Source organism: Hyperolius riggenbachi, chromosome 8, assembly GCF_040937935.1.
Source record: "Hyperolius riggenbachi isolate aHypRig1 chromosome 8, aHypRig1.pri, whole genome shotgun sequence".
NCBI lineage: Eukaryota > Metazoa > Chordata > Amphibia > Anura > Hyperoliidae > Hyperolius > Hyperolius riggenbachi.
In genome coordinates this window covers 245,407,833-245,429,448 of record NC_090653.1, presented here as the reverse complement: position 1 = coordinate 245,429,448, position 21,616 = coordinate 245,407,833, and the positions used below count along the sequence as shown (strand labels likewise).

General features: G+C 45.7%; 1 protein-coding gene across 1 annotated transcript in view; it reads left to right on the top strand.

The window, feature by feature from the left end:
- Nucleotides 1-21,616, top strand: part of MIGA2 (mitoguardin 2) — a 58,105-nt gene that overhangs the window by 8,460 nt on the left and 28,029 nt on the right. The window contains exons 3-6 of the mRNA XM_068248497.1: nt 2,435-2,645; nt 7,818-7,927; nt 9,356-9,473; nt 11,715-11,848. Of these exons, the coding sequence (XP_068104598.1) occupies nt 2,435-2,645; nt 7,818-7,927; nt 9,356-9,473; nt 11,715-11,848 (573 nt within the window). The remainder of the gene's footprint in view (nt 1-2,434; nt 2,646-7,817; nt 7,928-9,355; nt 9,474-11,714; nt 11,849-21,616) is intronic.

Genomic DNA, 21,616 nt, shown 5'->3' with positions numbered 1-21,616 from the left:
GGCAATTTTAAAAGGACATGAATGTCATCCTCTATATTTCTCTCACTTCATGAGTGCTTTTAACTTGAACCCGATGTGAAAATAAACTGATGATATAAACAATTACCGTATAATTATCCTCCTAGTCCTAAAAATGGCATCCCAGGGTTTTCTTTTATATTTAAACATTTACAAAGTAGGTTGGATGTTTGACTGTCAGTGGTAGCCTATTAAGTGCCCCAGACTTGAAATACCTGTACATGAACTGTTGACCTTTTTATATCTCTCACCTGTCCTCAGAAGTTGTATTCTCCCAGGCAAATTTTTATGACTGTAATTTGCTTATCAGTGATGATTGCTATTCAGGTAGTCCCTGGTTATCGAACGAGATAGGGACTGTAGGTTCGTTCTTAATCTGAATTTGTTCTTAAGTCGGAACACTGTGCCATCTCTGTCCCCTGTACCTCCTCTGTGCCTCCAGTGTCACCTCTGCCCCCTGTACCTGCTTATACAAGTTTAAAAGCCATTTTTTTCTTTGAATTTTTTTAAATCGATTTTTTTAAATCAAGTCCAATTTGAAATTTTTTTTTTTACTTGTTCCCATGGAAACACAGAATCTATTCCGTTCGTAAGTCAGGTGTTCGTAAGTCGGGGACTACCTGTATTCCCGATACTAGGTTCCGACAAGTTGATGGCCAAGCATCTAATCTGTACACTAATGGGGGGTAAATTATTACCCGAAACAATCACAAAAGATTGCCTTGGGGTTTTAGGGGTAGGTCCACTTTAATGCTAACTGCTCCCGTCAGTCCGTCATTTCTTACTACGGCTTGTGCCTCAGCAAGTGTACCCTCTCTGGAGATCATGAAGTCACTCCCACTACTCTTTCAAGCTGTGCTGGAACCTTGTTTTCCTGTAGTGAGTGTTGCCGGGGGAACGGTTTCTCTGCTGCAGGACTTGTGGCAAAGTGGCTTCATGATCTCAGGAGAAGATAATTATGCATATTTTTACAGTGGCATAGTACAGATAAAGCAGAGGAGATGTAGTTACTGATTACACAGGCAGAGGATCTGGCAGCAGTGCATCAGATACCAGCATAGCCTTGGCTGAGTTCATTGAGCCGCTGTGCCAGAATGTCAGATTAGGATTAAGATAAATAATGCAAGAATCTTGCATTATTGATCACAGTGCAGTTATCCTAAATGTCAGTATACTTCTACTTAAATGTGGTTGAAATGCCGTAAAGTGAGGCTGTGATCCGTATTGAGGAATATTTGCACTACAATAGCCAGTCACTGCCAACGTGTACCATGAAAAACAACTCCTTATTATACTCTTACCTCACCTGTGAAACGTTGCAGTTTCCTGCAAACATATACTGTTGGTGGGCTTTGAGGACAGGTTTAGTAAACGCTAGAGGGTTGTTGTCCAGAATGGTCAGTCATGGCTATCTCTATAAAGAATCAAATGTGTGTGTACAGCCTCCCTAAGGTGGGTACACACGTCAGATAAAAGTCTTTGGAAAATGAAAGCTCTTAGACCAATTTTACCCCCTTCCATGTAGTATGAGAGCCATACTCTACACAGTCTATTCTATGGAGCTGAACTCCCCATCAGATAAAAATCTTTGCAAGAGCCTGGCGAGAACACTGCATGTAATTTGAACCACTTTGTACACACCCAGCCAACTGCACGATATCTGCCTAATAGTCATCTGAATTGATCCACCGATTGGATTGGGCAGAAAATATTGGTCACACGTCATTCGGTTACATTTTTTCTATAACGATTCTCGTCCGATATGGCAATTATCTATAGTTCGTCAGACATTTCAAACAACAATAACTGATGTGTGTAAATAGCTGTAGATCTGACCGTTAGTGTAGCTGTTGCTGCGTGACCCCTCCTACTCCCCCTCCCACTTCTGCTCTTCATAGGACGAAGCAGCTTGCTTAGTTGATGGCCAAGCATCTAATCTGTACACTAATGGGGGGTAAATTATTACCCAAAACAATCACAAAAGATTGCCTTGGGGTACATTTACCTTGAGGTCTGTACCCAAGTGTATTGGAGTGTAAATAAATATTCAATTGCTTAAAGGACAACTGTAGGAAAAGGGATATGGAGGCTGACATATTTATTTCCTTTTACACAATGCACATTGCCTGGCTGTCCTGCTGACCCTCTGCCTCTAATACTTTTAGCCATAGCCCCTGAACAAGCATGCAGCAGAAAAGGTGTTTCTGAATTGTCAGATCTGACAAGATTAGCTACATGCTTGTTTCTGGTGACACTACTGCAGCCAAATAGATTTGCAGGGTTGCCAGGTAACTGGTTTTGCTTAAAGGAAATAAATATGGTAGCCTCCATATTCTTCTCACTTCAGTTGTACTTTTAACAGACAGTAGTCCAATGCTTTTAGAAAGCAATGAGTGTTAATGATCATGCATTCCAGAACACCTTCTCCCAGCTGCGGCTGTCTCCCGGCCTCCGGAAAGTCCTGTTTGCCACGGCTCTCGGCACGGTAGCCCTGGCCCTGGCTGCTCACCAGCTGAAGAGGCGGAAACATAAGAAGAAGCAGATCACAGCAGAAAGTGGAGGACTGAAGCCAGGCGGGGTACCCACAGCAGTCTTACCTGTCAGACGCACCTCTTCTGTAAAGAAAGGCAAGTTCCTGCCACATTCTTTTTCATATAGAGCAGATATATTCTGTTTTAAGCTTTGGCTGTTCTCTTTATCTTAAAGTAAAATTTGTTAGTGATCAGTTGTGGATCTTTTTCCTTTCATTTAATTATCATTATTATTATTAAACTTTATTTATAAGTGCTAGCATTTTACGAAGTGCTATAGATAGAAGAGACATTACAACTTTAACCACTTCGGGGCCAGCACCCTCTGCCCCCTTAAGGACCAGAGAGTGCTGGTCCAGTAAACCGCCGCTTCCTGACGAATCGCCGCAATAATACGTCGCTCCCGCCAGTCACGCCACTCTGTCCCCGCCGCAGGCGGGGGCGCGCGGTGAATGGGACGTAGAGTTTACGTCCGGTGAGAACCGCAGCGCCCCCTGCCCGCCGTAGATTTATACTGCGGCGGTCCGCAGGTAGTTAAACAGTGTTACAAAGGCCAGCAAAAGCTCTTTATTTATAAACAAATCTCCATGTCAAATACATAAGCAGCTTCAGCTGACAGACCACAGAGATCATGGCAAGCTCCTGATAAAGCTATCTTTAAATATTTGCTTTATTGTGAGCTTGCCATGATCTCTATCCCTTTGTTTGCACAATTTAAATCTGTATTTGTCCATATGCATTTCACTATATGTTGCTAACACTCTACTGTAGCACTTTATTAGTAACACTATTTGGTCAACACTGGGAGTTTCCCCTGATGAAGCCCCTATAAGGGGCGAAACATATAGAGTAATTGGTTTGGTAGTGCATGTAGCCACCATTTATTAAGTGCAGTCGGTGTCCAATATAAGGGTTGGCTAGTTTGTAGCACACTAGGCCCCCACCCAATTGCTTTTTATTAGATTTCATGTACAGACCAACAACACTGTACATGTTTGGGACAGACTCAGGGCTGGGCATACTTTAAGCGTCCCTTGGCCACATGCTGCGGACCATGGGCCGCCTCCCTTAAATTCCATCCCCCCTCCCTCCTTGTAGTGTTGTGAGCGGGAGGCGGGGGATTTGAAACTCACCTTGATTGCTTTTTCCTGCGTTGTCTCCGTGGCAACAGGGCATCATATGACGGGACGTCGAGATGTACCAGCGTATTACACGCTGGCAGCCAGCCTGTAAAATGCTGGCGCGTCCCATCATGTGATGCCCTGTGCCATGGAGACGCGGTGTGGGAATCAGCGATCAGATGATTTTCAAGTTCCCCTGTAACCACCCGCTCGCAACTCTGCAGGGGGGGATGGAGAGGAATCCGTGTGCCTGCCGGCGGGCCAGAGTAACAGCGTATGCGGACCATATGGGCACACGCGATGCTATTTCCCTGGAATCGGATGATTATTTCTGTCATGTCCGATCTGCTACCGTTCAATAACGGGATCGATTTTCTGAAGTTATCACGGGTAAAATCGATCCCGTTATCGATCGGTAACAGTTTGCACATATACACATGATGCAATTTCCTGTCAGATTTCCCGGCAATCGGATGGGAAATTGCAATGCGTGTACTCAGCATAAGAGAATCCTGACATACCTGGAGGAAACCCAGATAAACACAGTGAGAACATACAACTCCATGCAGATAGTGTCCTGATGCTGAGACACCTGGGATCTGGGTGCAGTCGCTGAACCTTATGCGTACACTGACTATATAGCAATAAATAGGAGGTGTTGGCTGTATCCACCAATCAGGTATCTGATGTCTTTATTGTAATATGGATTAGAGAATGCCATTAGGACTTAGCTGTAAGCAGCAGGATAGAGCCATAGAGAGAGGCAGACGCTGGGGGATAAGTGGTTGGGGAAGAGGAGGGGCGTTCTTGTTCGAGCCGCACTTCCCACCTCCCCTGAGCTATCCTAATGATGTGATCTTGAGCTTTGTTGAAAGGCAAAGCTTTCCTCTGTGTTGGAGTCTGGCCAGAGGCATAAATAGCACACAAGTGGGACAAGAAGCTGTGAGGTTAGAGCTAAATTCTACAGCATGAGACAAGTTGTCACTGATATTAACAGCAGTTAGTAGCTCAGAGTAGTGACTGCCTCCCTAGAAACCTTCCAGTCTACAGTTTACAATGTGTGTCCAATTCTCGAATGGACGTCCATTACAGCCAATGACCAGCACCAGAAAGGCTTTGAAGTCAGGTATTTTATTCACCTCCAATAGTGAACAAAATGTAACAAACATCCATTTAACGTATCAGATGTAATCCTCAAGTAAAATACTGTATATACTCGAGGATAAGTCTAGAAATTTAGGTCTGATTCACTTCATAAACGTATAGGGGGTTGACTTATACAGGAGTCACAGGCAACACTGAGCACACTGAGTAATGGGAGTACTAATAGTGACATTCCCATGTGCAGCACTTTGCCCTGTGGTAAGTGATACGTTGAGGAAAGGAACCGCCAAGAAAACAGAGGTCTGAAAGTCCTGGCCACAACAATTATACTGGAAATACTGGGCTGCATAAAAGGGAGTGAATAATTGCAGCACTTGGGGGCCTGAAGAATTATTGGCTGCACTTAAGGGACAGGAGGAGTTAATGGCTGCAGTTACTGTATGCAGTGCAGTTATTAACCCCTCCTGGTCCCCAAGTGCAGCCATTAACTTTACTGGGCAGACTTATACTTGAGTCGATAAAAAATTCCAGCTTAGGAGGTTGAATATTGGAGTCGACTTATACACAAGATCGTCTTATATGTAGCTCTTATGCTGCCAAGCAATAGATCAATAACCAGATGGAGTGGGCAGTGTCGCATTGTGGCGTGGTTCCAACGACGGACTGCCGCCGTTTCTGACAGTATCTCTGTCCTTTGTCAAGTAGGTAATGCACTGAATTGTGTATCACCACCTCTTTATATACCCATCTCCTTCCCTCCCAACCAATCCCTACACAGGAGTACCTGATGGGGAACTTCGATAATGGGGAGTGGCATACTATCAGCCAATAGGAATCAAATGCTGACACTCACTGTAAGGAGCATCTCCCCCTCATGTGGATCTAGTGATTGATCTATTGCTTGGCAGCATAAGAGCTATTTTACTTGAGCTATAATTACATCTGATGCTTTAAATGGATGTTGGCTACATTTTGTTCACTATTGGAGGTGAATAAAATGCCTATCTTCAATATTAAATTTTATATGCATTCCTGAAAGGTCTCCCTCTGCCATGCACAATATAATAATACGGTAGGACCTCACGCTGGGTACACACGATGCAATTTTCCATCCAGTTGACTGGATTGGACTGTTATATCCAACTTGTTTGCTTTGCTCCCAATCGGCAACAGGAATCAAATGCAGCTGGGAAAGGAAGTTGGCAGGGATGCTCAAAACCTAAACTTTGGATGAATCCGGATAGTTGCTATCCGGATTTCATCCTGTTAATTGCAGTCACCTGTGCGGGCTGGGCGGGGGGTCAATCTTACCTCTCTGACATCTTCTTAGGTCCGTCCCTCGGCGCCTCCTACGATGCGGTCCACGCGCGTCACGTGAGTACAAACACTTCCTCCTTCAACCCGGAAGGAGGAAGTGTTTATCACGTGACCACCGCTTGGACCGCATCGTGGGAGGCGCCGAGGGACGGACCTAAGAAGACGTCAGAGAGGTAAGATTGACCCGCCCAGCCCGCACAGGTGATTGCAATTAATAGAATGAAATCCGGATAGCAACTATCCGGATACATCCAAAGTTCGGATTTGAGCATCCCTGAAAGTGGGCAGGGAGGCACCTAGTGCATGCAGCAGTACTGTGCAGGATGTCTCAACTTGTGCCTGTCCCCATACACTGCACTAGTCCAGCCCGGAAGGGGGATTCTGGGCACTAGTAATCCCCTCCCCCCCCCCCCCCAACTTGCCTATGCTATACTGAAAGCTTTTTCACAATGCACTGCTATGGACAATTAAAACCCATCGGTTTTTCAGCATTATAGTGTAAAAGAGGCCTAAGCAAAATAAAAATCAGACTAAAAAAAAACTCATAAGTTCCCTTTAACAGAAGAATACTCAGGTTCCCAATGAGGCTTCCCCCATCCCTGTAGCTGCAGGCAATCCAGCACTGGCTCCCCCGAAGCGTCCCGCAATTCTCCCCCGACAAGCCTGATATGGCTTGATATACTTACCTCTCTGGGTTCCAGCTCAGGCGCAGTATCCGTTCTAATTCGGGCTAGGCGGAAATAGCCGAGCCCGATCGTGTCCGCTCTACTGCACAGGTGCAAAAGGACTCGCCCCTGCGCAGTAGAGCGGATTGATTTGGGTCTGCCATTTCCGCCTAGCCCAAACAAAAAGCCGCTAGTACGCCTGCGCTGGTGCGGAGAGGTAAATATTTACATCTCCGCACTTCGGGGGACTAAGGCTAATGGAGCAGCAGAGGACGGGGGAAGCCTCGTTCGGATCTAGAGGCTTCCCCCTCCTGAGATAAGTATACCCCAGAGGGGTATTTTTTTTTATTATGGGATTCCTATAAAGTTTACACAAGCCTGACCTGGGTCACCTGCCCTAATGACTAAGACTACATCTAAAATATCTCCTGATGCCTAACTTACAAGGCCACAGGATTTCACCACAATGGCGATAAACACAGGCTGGAGCGGTAATGCAGCTCAGGCTGGATATCGCAGCCTGTAGCTGTTTTATTAGTTTATCAGACTGTTGTGCAGGTCTCTCCCCCCCCCCCCCCCCCCTTCCCCTTCACACACAGGCTGTGCAGAGTGTTGGCAGTTGGTTCCATGTCTCTTCTCTCCATCGCCTGTATCCTGTCACAAACACTAGAGGTTGTGTTTGGCCTCTGTTTGTCAAAGGACACAGGCCAGTATGGAGCGAAGACAAGTGCCGGCAGACAAGTTAGTGTAAGCTCTGCTGCCACCCTTGCACATCGGTCATCCTGAAATTGAACAATGCTAGCGCCACGCTTCTGACCTGTCGCTGATCAAACAAAATATTCCACCTGGGGGGGACTGATGATTTGATTGTTTTCGGACAGAAATCGATTGACTGGTCATCTTTTGCGGCATTGATTTCTAGCAGATTCGATCAGAGTGATTGAATGTTCTGGATTTCGACAGGAAAAATCTTTACATTGCAAGACACCAGTGATGTCTATAAGTCCTCCCGTTACAGCACTCTTCTTCTGACTAATGATGTTGTGTGTCTCATCTTCCAGGAAACTCCCGCAGAGTGCAGAGCCCGAGCGGCAAAAGTAATGACACCCTCAGCGGCATCTCATCCATAGAGCCCAGCAAGCACTCAAGCTCCACTCACAGCCTGGCCTCAGTAAGTCTCATGTGTGCCACTGCAGGATGTTTTGTGGTACTATTGTACAGGGTCACAAAATGTACAATGTGTAAGATGAGTATCCCCCATGTGCTGGATGTAAATTCAGATCAACTGAAACCACTGAATAGCTTGGTCTTCTGTCAGATATGCTGAGAGACAGGTAATCTTGGTAAATGTCGGTCAGACCTGCACATGTTGTAGTACTGTGTGCATTAGACCAGTGTTTCTCAACATTTTATTGGTATGTACCCCATTTAAAACCCTGTCCTCACCAAGTACCCCCCCCCCCCCCCAGCATAGTAAACACAGTGTTCTCCCCAGAAATTTTTTCCAGCCGGGTGGCATAAAAAAGTAGCCAGGTGGCATAAAAAAGTAGCTGGGTGGGGCGAGATGAGAGAATGCAGGGCTGGTGCTTATCTGCACAACTCTGCTTACAGCAGAGGAGGACGTAAGCCGATGACAGCCGGGTGCTCACCAAAACTAGCCGGGTGGAGCACCTGGCTAAAAGGGCCTGGGGAGAACACTGAAACATGATCACAAGTACCCATTGACAAATATATATTTCATTGTAGCACATGATAATTGGTTTTAAACAATTTCCAAGCATTTACTATTGCTTTTAATTAGCTAAAATCCTAATTTGGTGTTGTTTTAAATAAGATTTATCATTTTCTAAAACTCTAAATTTGTTAGTTTTGGTTAAGTATATGAAGCCCGAGTACCCCCTGGAACCATCAGAAGTACCCCCAGGGGTATGCGTACCACACGTTGAGAACCTGGGCATTAGAGAACAGTCCACTGTAAAACCAGCTGCTCTGGAAGATCAGATAGGAGTCATTGTACACGTTTGTGTATATGGTATTCCCATGGTTACTGGTTGCAACATCGATCAGAAAAATTGGCCACGAGATTGGAGATTTGGTTAATTATGGGTTAAAGGGAACCTGAAATGAGTGGAATATGGAGGCTGGCATGTTTGTTTGATTTTAAACTGACCCCCCCCCCCCCCCCCTTCCTGAAAGCAGCATTAGGGCTGTTAAATTCGCCCAACATTCCCCTGGTCTACCCCAACTTTTTTTTCGGCCCCTGGCACATGTTCCTCTATATGTCCATGGCTCTGTGCACTCTGGTCTTCATCCTCCCAATGTCGCCTCTCCTCCATAACCCTGGCGCATGTTATTATATGGGCATGCACTTGGTTACGTAGGAGAGACGCCCCGGTGAGGATGAAAATGGAATCGCATGGAGCCACAGACATATGGAGGAGCATGCTGGCCAGAACAGGTGAGCTGTTACACAGCAGGGGCCCCAGGGGCACAAGTGTGTGTGGGGGTAAGGGGGGTTGGCTTGCAGTGTTTGGGGGTCCTGGGGCAATTGCCCAGGTTTATTGCCACGTTTGCAGTTATCATGTCCCTTGTTTGGCAGGTGGTTGCTGTTAACTCCTCCAGCGTGCATGCAGCGTCCCCAGGACCATGGGAATCCAGAGAGGAGGAGGAACACTTAGCTGCAGAAGACTCCAATGCGGAGAACCTGTATGTTCAAGGTATGTCGCCTGGCTTTTTAATATGGTGAGATACTTCAGGGTGAGAAGTGAATATTAAGAGGCAATAGTCACATCAGGTTGCTAGGTTACTATAAACAAGTTATAGCAGTATAGCGGTGGACAGGATACCTTTTTTATGGGCCAATTGTGCTTCCCACTGCAGTACAGTTTGCTTCTTGTCCCCCCAGAATGCAGCGGGAGCGTGGTAGGAGAAACAGATGTCAGACTACATTTTCCTGCATTCCAGGGTAATGGTAGAAACCAAGTGCTTACATGAGGCAGGACTTTCAGTTCACAGGAAGTAGGTTTTAATCAGTTGTAAGACTTTGGTGTGCTAAGTGGAAATTGGCTAAGTTGCAGAGCTCTTAAAGGTCACCTAAAGTGAGAGGAATATGTAGGCTGCCATATTTATTCCCTTTTAAACAATACCAGTTGCCTGGCTGTCTTGCTAATTCATTGCCTCTAATCAGCCCCGGAGGCAGGTTCCTCAGGCGGCGGAGGTGGAGGGGACAATGCCACCTGGCTGTGGGTGAGGGGTCACTGAGCTGAAGGGGGTAGCAGCCAGGAAGCAGGAGCAGCGGGCACAGTGGTGGGGAGGGGGGGTCAGATCCCCCCCTCCCTCACCTGGGGCTCCCCCATCTGCACTCTCCCTCCAGCTTTTTGCACAGCATTTAATTTCTGTCAGTCAGCGGGGGAAGCAATGACTCACCTACTTCCGTGGTCCAGTGCAGCGTTCCAAGACCCGCATCACTTCCTGCAATGCCACCTACTGTACTTCTGCTGAAGTGACGCGAGCAGCGGAACGCAGCGCTGGATCAAGGAAGTAGGTGAGTCATTGCTTTCCCCGCTGACTGACAGAAATGAAATGCTGCACAAATAGCTGGAAAGCTGGAGGGGGAGTGTGGACGGGGGAGCCCCAGGTGAGGGAGGGGGGGGGGTCTGCCCCCCCCTCCCCACCGCTGTGCCCGCTGCTCCCGCTTTCTGGCTACTAGCCCCTCCAGGCTACCTATACTGGGGGCTATTATACTACCTATAGTGGGGAGGAAGGCATCTTCAGTTTGCCTCAGGCGGCAAAAAGTCTAGAACCGACCCTGCTGCTAATACTTTTAGCCAAAGACCCTGAACAAGCATGCAGGTCCGAGGTTTCTGACAAGAGTAGCTGCATGTTTCTTTCAGGTGTGTGGATCAGACACTACTGATGCAGGACAGACAGGCAGCTGGTATCGTTTTAAAGAAAATAAATCTGACAGCCTCTATGTACAGTACCTCTGGCTTAAAGGACACCGAGGCGAAAATAAACGAATGAAATAAACAATTGTATCTATCTTCCTTCTCCTAAAAATTACTTTTTAAAATATTCACAGTTTTATTTTATATTTAAATCTACTTTATAAGTTTTTACTGTTTTGTTTTTGCTCAATGACACATTCATTGATGTATGCCAGAGCTAAAATCTATGAACTATTGACCCTTTTTTATCTCTTTCTTGCTCTCTGAAGCCATTTTCTGCTAGGAAAGTGTGTTATAGTTGGAATTTCTTATCAGTGAGGGTCACACTGTAGTCACTTCCTGTCTGAGTCAGCTACTTGCATACCTCATATTTAACTCTTTCAGGCAAAAAAAGAAAAAAAAAGGAACACAGCATAGTCATTTGTGTGCTTGGCACTGTACATACAGTACCCATGTCTATCTCATCATGTCACGTCACCTCGGGTATCCTTTAAGTTTACCTTTAAGAATCTATGCATAGGTGCACAGCTAGACATTTTAAATATGAAATCTTAATTTAGAAACATAATTACACGAATTAACATGGTTGCTTTTGAGAATTTTCTTTTTACAATGCCGGGTTTAGTTGGGCTTTAATATAACCACCTGCAGCGGATCACAGGTGACAAGGCACTCTTGCCTAGTGACTGATATCCAAAAGCCTTCACTCTCTATGGATGCACGGTGGAGCAGGGACCACTGCTGGGGTGTGGGGGTGGGAACAGTTCAATGAGGGAGGGAGGACTGGGAAGGGGTGGGTCTCTGACTGCCTGAGGGCTCCACATTGCCAGGTAGTGTGGCACAAGGGAGGAGCAGAGCAGTGGAGTCAGGTCACATGATCTCCAGGTCAGACCGTAAAATTCAAATCTGTGCAATCTGTTTGGTTTTTGTTTCCTTTGAATTTAGCATGCTCAGTAATGCTTGCGGCATAAATTGCTGTAAACTAATGTTGCTGTTTGTGTTGATGACCAGGAATGGAGCTGTTTGAAGAAGCACTGCACAAGTGGCAGCAGGCTCTGTCTGTTGGCCAGCGCTGTAGCTCCAGCACCCCCACTGCTCAGAACAGTGAACTGCACGAGGAGAGCGTCTCTGAAAGTCTGCATGAGGTGAGCTCCTGGAAATCATTACCGTAGTCTTTGCATCAATAAACGGCCTACACAGCCACTACTCTTCTATGTACAGTGGTTTGCAAAAGTATTCGGCCCCCTTGAAGTTTTCCACATTTTGTCACATTACTGCCACAAACATGAATCAATTTTATTGAATTTCCATGTGAAAGACCAATACAAAGGGTTGTACATGTGAGAAGTAGAACAAAAATCATACATGATTCCAAACATTTGAAAAAAAAAAAATAACTGCAAAGTGGGGTGTGCATAATTATTCGGCCCCCTGAGTCAATACTTTGTAGAACCACCTTTTGCTGCAATTAAAGCTGCCAGTCTTTTAGGGTATGTCTACCAGCTTTGCACTTGTAGAGACTGAAATCTTTGCCCATTCTTCTTTGCAAAACAGCTCCAGCTCAGTCAGATTAGATGGACAGTGTTTGTGAACAGCAGTTTTCATATCTTGCCACAGATTCTCGATTGGATTTAGATCTGGACTTTGACTGGGCCATTCTAACACGTGGATATGTTTTGTTTTAAACCATTCCGTTGTTGCCCTGGCTTTATGTTTAGGGTCGTTGTCCTGCTGGAAGGTGAACCTCCACCCCAGTCTCAAGTCTTTTGCAGACTCTAAAACGTTTTCTTCCAAGATTGCCCTGTATTTGACTCCATCCATCTTCCCATCAACTCTGACCAGCTTCCCTGTCCCTGCTGAAGAGAAGCACCCCCAGAGCATGATGCTGCCACCACCATATTTGACAGTGGGGATGGTGTGTTCAGAGTGATGTGCAGTGTTAGTTTTCCGCCACACATAGCGTTTTGAATTTTGGCCAAAAAGTTCCATTTTGGTCTCATCTGACCAGAACACCTTCTTCCACATGTTTGCTGTGTCCCCCACATGGCTTGTGGCAAACTGCAAACGGGACTTCTTATGCTTTTCTGTTAACAATGGCTTTCTTCTTGCCACTCTTCCATAAAGACCAACTTTGTGCAGTGCACGACTAATACTTGTCCTATGGACAGAGTCTCCCACCTAAGCTGTAGATCTCTGCAGTTCATCCAAAGTCACCATGGGCCTCTTGACTGCATTTCTGACCAGTGCTCTCCATGATCGGCCTGTGAGTTTAGGTGAATGGCCTTGTCTTGGTAGGTTTACAGTTGTGCCATACTCTGAATGATCGCTTGAACAGTGCTCCGTGGGATGTTCAAAGCTTTGGAAATCTTTTTGTAGCCTAAGCCTGCTTTAAATTTCTCAATAACTTGATCCCTGATCTGTCTTGCGTGTTCTTTGGACTTCATGGTGTTGTTGCTCCCAGTATTCTCTTAGACAACCTCTGAGGCCGTCACAGAGCAGCTGTATTTGTGCTGACATTAGACTACACACAGGTGCACTCTATTTAGTCATTAGCACTCATCAGGCAATGTCTATAGGCAACTGACTGCACTCAGACCAAAGGGGGCTGAATAATTACGCACACCCCACTTTGCAGTTATTGATTTGTAAAAAAAATGTTTGTAATCGTGTGTGATTTTCGTTCCACTTCTCACGTGTACACCACTTTGTGTTGGTCTTTCATGTGGAGTTCCAATAAAATTGATTCACGTTTGTGGCAGTAATATGACAAAATGTGGAAACGGGCAAGGGGGCCGAATACTTTTGCAAACCACCTGTAGATGATCATTAAGCTGCTAGTCATTTCAGCTTGCAGGAATACTAAGGTGAAAATAAACTGATGAGATAAACAATTGTATCTATCCTACTCCTAAAAATGACTTTTTAAGGTATGCTACAGTTTTATTTTATGTGTGTAAATCTACTTTGTAAGCTTTTAATGTTTCATTGTCTCTGCTCAATGACACAGTCTTTAAAGTATGCCAAAGCTAAAATCTGTGAACTTTTGACCCCTTTAATCTCGTCCCTGCTCTCAGAAGCTGTTCTCTACAGAAAAGAGTTTTATGGCTGTAATTCCTTATCAGTGACAGTTTCTCTCCAGGCCAGACCTAGTTGACCATAGCGAAACCGTCACTTGCTTACCTGAATGTTAACTCTAAGAAAAAAACGAGCATAGCCTAGTTATTTGTATGCTTGGCACTGTACATACACATGTTTATCTTATTAGTTTATTTTCATGTCGGTATTCCTTTTAAAGTGTATCTGAGGCGAATAGATATAAACGTTTTATACATACCTCGGGCTTCCTCCAGCCTCCTCCGCCTGATCGCTCCCATGCTGTCTTCCTCCACCTCCCTGTTCTCCCAGTAGAAACCCTGTTAGCTGGGCCAGTCGGCACAGTTCGCCCGCGCGCGCACCCCTGTCTCACTCCTGTAGCTGGGAGCGTTCTGTGCCTGCGCAGGTTTTCACAGTGGGCAAATACTGGCTAAATCATTTTTGTAAAGGAATATTGTGAAATAAATAAGCAGCTTTCTTCCTTACATTTTTTTTTTCACTACAGTTCCTCTTTAACTGCCCACTATAGCGAACATTTTCTAAAACGTAGTATGCATGCCTATAAAGTGTAAATTTGTCCAAGAGTAAAATGCACTATTGATTACTTTTTTCCTGTTTCACTGTTACTTACAGTAGTTAGTAAATATCTCTCAGATTGAACAGGTTTTGGACTAGTCAGTCTCTTCACGGGGTATTTTCAGGGGTGTTTTTTTATTTTCTAAAGCACTTTCTAAACAGCAGTTGCTTAGTCCAACTGGCAAAATAGTAGGAAAGCGGCTGGCAAGATTGTATGGATGTTTTTCCAAGCAGTGTTTTTGCAAAGATAAGGGAAAGGCCAAAAATCCCCCATGAAGAGGTGGACTAGAACGAAAATCGATAATATCAAGTTTTCTCTACCTACTGTAAGTGACAGAGGAAAAAAGGAATGTATAGTACATTATATGTACTTTAAAGTGTAAAATTTTTGTAGTAGTGGTCTTTAACCATTTCGGGACCGGCCGCCTAACCCCCCTTAAGGGCCGGGCATTTTGCGGTGGGGGGAGGGGTGGTGTGCGCGTTTGGGGGGGGGAGGGGCAGGCGGCCGGATCCCCTCTGACTGAGCAGTGGCCCCCCCCATGGTGGCAGGTGTCCCCCCTTTCGCCAGCAGCCATCACTCACCTTCCAGGCTCCAGCAATGAGCCGCAGTAGCCCCCTCTTCTCCGGCCGGCATCTGTGCTCCTAATGCCGCTCAGTTCCGGGTCGCGGCTTGATGACGTCATCAAGCTGGGACCCGGAACTGAGCGGCATTAGGAGCGGAGATGCCAGCCAGAGCAGAGGGGGGCACCGATCGTCGCTGGAACGGCAGGAAGGTGAGCAGGTCCTCTTCTTTACACCCCCCCCCCCCCTGCTGCCATCGTTGTCAAAGTGATCACTACGATCCGCCGGCGACCGTAGTGATCACGTGATCAGCAGCCATACGCGATGGCTGCTGATCACTGAGGGGAGATGACAGCTTAATCTCCCCCTCCGGGTGCGCACGATCGCGTCAGGAGCCGAAACGGCGGGCCGCCGTAGATTCTACGCCGCATCAGGCTAAAACAGCCACAAGTGCGGCGTAGAATCTGATGCAGGCGGTCCGGAAAAGGTTAAAATAGATTAAAAATCTCTCCCGATGCCCTGATTGCTCACCCTTTGTCCCAATCTCTGCTGCTGATGCCAGGATTATGTTTGCATAAAGTCAGCCACTCCAAATCTGCTGATAACATAATGGGCTGTAGAGCTCAGGGTAAACAGAAATCTTGCAACAGTAAGATGCTCTCCAGTCCTGCACACCTCGTCCCCAGACTTGCAGAATTAACCCTTTCCAACCCCTTTTCCCCAATCGCACACGTCTCCACCCCCTGCACTTAAAGTGGACCTGAACTGTTGAACAGGACAGAAGGAAAACATAGAGAAATGTATCCTGTATGTATTCAGAGAGTTTAGCCTGTCCGATACCCCTCATCTGTGACTAATCGCAACTGTAATGTGATCTCTCAGCTGTGTCGGCTGGTTGCCTCAGCAGAGCAGCTAATTTGAAAACACAGGATGTTAACCCTATGTCTGCTTCTATGAAAGCAGGAAGAAGACACACTGCAGATTTATTGTTTTTCTTTAACCATTTCTGCCGCCCGGACGTGAAGCTCACGTCCGGGTGGCTGCTCTGCTGCGGTGCCGTGCTTCGGCGCGCCCCCGCACGCACCCCCGTGGTGTCCCCCGGTAGCCCTGGGATCAGTGAACGGGAACATGGTTCCTGATCACTGATCCGTGTCGCCAGCAGAAAAACCAAAGTGCTCTTAAAGAGGCTGCATTCTTTCTGCACGTAAAAATTTCCGCATCCCCCTTGTGCTTCCGCTTAGCGAGAAGCACAAGGAGGGGAAAAAAACTCAAGGTGGCCAAATAGTAAAACTACATCTGCATATTTTAAAGCTATAATGGCCGAAAACTGAGAAATAATGAATTTTTTCCATTTTTTTTCTTATTAATCCTGTTAAAATGCATTTATAAAAAAATAATTCTTAGCAAAATGTACCACCCAAAGAAAGCCTAATTAGTGGCGGAAAAAACAATATTTAGATCAATAAATTGTGATAAGTAGTGATAAAGTTATTAGCGAATGAATGGGAGGTGAAATTGCTCCGATGCATAAGGGGAAAAATCCCCACGGGCTGAAATGGTTAAAGGTTATTATGCTGTTGCTTATCTTTTAGAGCAGAGAGAAAGTTCTGAGTTCTGGTCTGCTTTAATTTTTTTCCAAGTGTGCTGGGGCTTATATGGGAGATTGGGGAAAAGGACTAGCAGCTGCTATCCGGAGGGTCTGTGCCTCCTCGCTCTAGAGCGAGGAGGTGACCCAGCTTTAGTGGCGTGTCGCAGTTCTATTGCCAGTTTGTGCACTGTAGCTCCACCCCCCCGCACAAGCGGCAGCACAATTTCATTATTCAGCGGAGCTCCATGCCGAAATCGGTGCTGGACTTTGGCAGTTTGAGCCACATAGGGTGAGGCCTTTCTGGACCAGATTCTGAAGCGGCGCCCCTACCATCGACCCAAATATAATATTTATATTTTGCATGTAAATCTATGCGACTTGAAAATGGATCAATCAAATTCCACCGAGGTTTCATTTAATTGGTCTGTTTTGAAGCCGCATAAATATACATACAGAATTTACATAATCCTGCATCAACTCAGTTATTTGTTTCTCATTGATTATCCCTACCTAAAACAACCCCCTCCCCCACCTAATGCCTAAATCTAATTACACCCCTCCCCCTCAATGCCTAAACCTAACCTCCCTCGCGACTCATGCTTAGGGTGCCCAACTCACTACCTGGAAGCCTGATTACCCATACTGTACATTGCACTTCATTGGATGCCTGCCGAGCCGCGCCCAAATCAAAAGGAAAAGGAAATAAATATGGCAGCCTTTATATACCTCTCAGTTCAGTTGTCCTTTAAGGCCTACAGGAGAAAAGTGCTTTGTAAATGTTCATCTCATTTTATTGCTATACATTAATAAAGTTTGCAGTATCCAGATATATCTATATGTGGGGAGAGGGAGTTTAAGCACACCTAAAGCTGACGGCTCCATCCAACCTTTGTGCTATATGGCCCCATGAGACACGCATACACATCCGTGGTTAGTTAGGACAAAGCTATAGTCCAAAATGCATAATTCACTCAGTGAATTAGAAAGATTGAGTCATATGCTCCCCCCCCCCCCCCACACACACACACACACGCCTTCTTTTTCATCTTCACTGTAATGCAGACATTAGGTGTAACGGAATGCTGAATTTCCTGCATTACAATGATATGTTAAGTGGCTCCTTTCTGTTACCTTGCTCTCCTGTATCTTGTGGTTAAGCATATTCTCTGGCAACAATCCACTTCTCTTCAGACAACCTTGATCAGCCAATTCAGTCTCTAGGAAATGGCACTATGCATTCTAATTACTCCAGAAGCTTGTTGGCATATGAAAAGAGACCAGATCCTTTACTTATGTGTGAAATTTATGTGGCTGAATTCAGAAGATCTGAAACCTGTTTTCTCATTGTATAAACCTTCTTAGGTTATGCTACCACTAAAATAATTACCATTTTTAGTCACAAGGTGTATGAAGAGAACCTGAAATACAGTAAAAATTCATTCATACCTGGGGCTGCCTCCAGCACCCTTTGACCTGATCTGTCCCTCGCCATCCTCCTCCATTTCTTCAGTAACCTTGGGAGTCAGGACTTCGCATGTGCGGACTGGCAGTGTGCATGCCCCGTCGTGCTGCCATGGCCAGGAGCGTTCTGCGTCTGTGCAGTAGTACTGAGCAGGTGCAGAATCCTCCCAGCCCCGGGAGCAAGACGGGGGGAGCTCATGCGGCCGCACTGCGCCTGCACCGACTGGCCAAAGTAACCGGGAGGATCCAGGAGGTGGAGAATGGAGGCGAGGGAGCGATCAGGCCAAAGGGGGCTGGAGCAATACCCCAGGTGTGTATGCATTTTTACTTAATCGCAGGTACACTTTAAAGCATACATCTAATGTAGCCCTAACCTCGAAACCACCCTGTAATGTCGCCTGAGGGATTGGGTCCCAGTCTCTGTCGGGTGATATTCATTGACTGTATGTATAAGGCTTTAAGGCTCTCTTTTGTTGTGATCACCACCTGCTTTATCACATTATCAAAGCCTTACAAATCTATCACCTGATCAATTTGAGCTCATAGTTCTCAAGGTGGGTGTCAAAGCTTGGAAATGCCTCCCAAGAGAAAATCTCAAGGTAACGTTTAGGGCCCTTTTCCACCAGCGCGTTTGCGCTGGCTGAATCGCAAAAACGCAAACCGCTAGCGATTTTACAATCGCTATGGTTTGCTTTTTAACATAGGAATCGCGGTAGGTCATTTCCACTACCGCGATTCGTTTTTTACTTGGTGCATAGCATAGCAAAATCGCGGCCGCGAACGTCGGAATCGCCGCTAATTGCGATTCAGCAATCACTAGCGTTCAGCGTGAACGTTAGCGATTGCTAGTGGAAAAGGGCCCTAAGTGAATCTGGCCCCCGTCTCTGAAATACCTGCAGCAGGACTTTTATTAAAACCAGCCACAACTGTGTTTACACCTTTTAAGTTTTTCATTAAAATGAAAAGCATCACTGAGTAGGAGTCGCTTCCCATGTAAACTAGCTCTTTAGGGATGCAAAAACGTTTGCAGTCCTTTTATGTACCGTTTTGAAAAGGTCATCAGGGGCAGGACAGTCTCTGCAGGCACACGCCTCTAGGCTGTCGTATGGGAGGTCTTTCCTTACAGAGCATCTCTGGGTCACACAAACCTGCCTGAGCCCAGAGTAGATCATATACTGTGACTTCATTTCTTCCTGCTCCCGCACGGCCAATCGCCACCACTCGTTTTTGTTTTTTTACGTATTATTTTAACGCTGGGGACACACTAGGCAGTGCGGAAAAGGTAGCGTGTTGCTGCAGATGCGTTTGGGCATTTTTAGTGCGTTTTCTGTATGTTTGTGTTTTGCTGCTTTTTCCCGCACATGCGTTTTGTGTGCGTTTTAATGCGTTTACGGTTGGCATATATAAAGCACATATGTGTTTTGTATGCGTTTTCCATGTTGGCTTTTTGTGTTTTATGCAAATCATTAGGAAGTGAACAGGAAGGGGAGATATATCATCAAACTCTGTTTAAAAATGCATAAGAAACGCACTAAAATGCAATAGCTCTGCATCACCATTGACTTTTATTATGTGCGTTTTAGATGCGTTTTGGAAAAATATGCAACAAGACCAGCGTTTTTAAAAATGCACATTTCAGAAACGCAACCATATGCGTTTTTTCATGCTGCCCATTGACTTGCGATATGTGCGTTTTCAATGTGTTTTCTGCAACGCTAGCATTTCTGCTTAGTTTGTTCCTACCCTTAAAGTGAATGGGAGCCGCATTTTAAAAAAATGAGTCAGATACTTACCCAAGAAGAGGGAAGGTTCTGGGACCTATAGAGCCTTCCCGCTGCTCTCCTGGTCCCCTCGTTCCAGTGCTGGCTCGCCCGATTGACTAAATTAGTCAAATACTGCTTCACCCGGCTGAAGGAGGCTTCAGAAGTCTTCAGGGAGCCCGAGTGCTCCTGAAGAAGGGTGGCCCTGTACTGCGCCCACGCAAGCACGCTCTCTTGCACACTCACGCCTGTGCGGTATGGAGCCGCACGTCTTCGGGGAAAAGAAGGCTCCCAAAGACTTCCAAATACCCTTTCGGCGGGGGATTGAAACGGGGGGGGGGGGGGGGAGCTAGCACAGCATAGAGAGCACCGAGAGAGGAGACGGAAGGCTCTATACAACCTAGAGCCTTCCCTCTCCTTAGGTAAGTATTTTCTTCATTTTTTTTTAAATGTGGTTTCCATTCACTTTAAACTTTTCTTTCCCCCAAAGTCGTGAAACATTGCCAAAATTTTTACTTTAGCTTTTAGCAGAGAATTGTTACTATCATACCTCTTTATAATGTGTTCCCTCAATTCTTCTCTCATGGACCATTGTCGGTTAGACCAGGAGATAAGAGAGGCTATCCATCAGTAGATAATCTGATGCACAGTTATTACGTTTGCAGCACCCTTCTCAAAAAAAAAATATTTCTTACTGTCTGTATAAAAAGTGGGGAGAGTCACAGTTACAGGAACTACAAGCAGTCTCCCAAATTGGGACACAGGCAGAAACACTATCTGACAGATAGACAAGACACATAAGATTTATATTGTGCTTTTCTCCTGGCAAACTCAAAGGGATTCAGTGCTGCAGCCACTTAGAGACTCTGTAACAAATTTTTCAGCCTCATTTCTTCTATCCTATAAGTTTCTATACCTGTTCTAATGTGGTCTGGCTTACGGCAGCCTTTTCTGGTTGCACTGTACATGTAATCTATCTAATCTTCTTTTCTTTGTCAAGCTTTGTCAACACAAAGAGGTATGCACAGGCTCTGCTGTGATAGGGAGAAGTTATGCACGCCCGGTCTACGCCCTCTGCAGGCTCTGTGTGTGTGCTTTGTTAATTAGTCACAGACAGCACTCTGCTCTCAATTTCAGCTTGTCTGAGGGGGGAGGGAGCTGCCCATGCTGAGAAACTGAGAATCCCTGACTGGAGTTCACTATGTAATAAAAACTTGTAGTATACTGTAACATGATATATATACACAAACCTCACTTCCTAGTTAGCAGCCATGTTTGTTGTTTGTAAACACTGCCTAAAACTGGCAATTAGAAGCCAGGATGACGGTGGGGAGCGGCGAAAATGGCAAAGAGGGATCCAGGCGATCACAGTGACTCGATTGGTATGTTTTTTTTATTGTACAAATCGGACAGTACAGATTCTGTTTAAGGTGACCAGTATCCATGGGCGACCAGGATCATTAGAGAGCCTTGCCCAAAGACTCCTTATTTTACGTACTGACTTGAGCCAGCATTCAAACCCTTGTCAAAGGGCTCAAATCCCACATGCCGGTACCCTACCCAGCTCATGACTTTCAGAACTACCATATATTTAAAAAAAAAATATTAATAGTAAAGAATTGTAGTCCAGAATAGTACTTTCAGTTTTAATAAGCAGGTATTTAAACTCTTACTTCGTAAGTGTGATTTTGCTACTATCACCCTAGGGGTGATAGGGGTAGAGAATTGTTAAAAAGAGAGGTCATAATTTGTGCACTAATTATCACTGAAGCTAACACCCCCCCTTGGTCTATAGTGATGCAGGGTGTGTAATATAGTCCAGTTTCTGGAGCTCTGCCCACTGATGCAGCTTAATCACTAATTCCCCCTCCCTC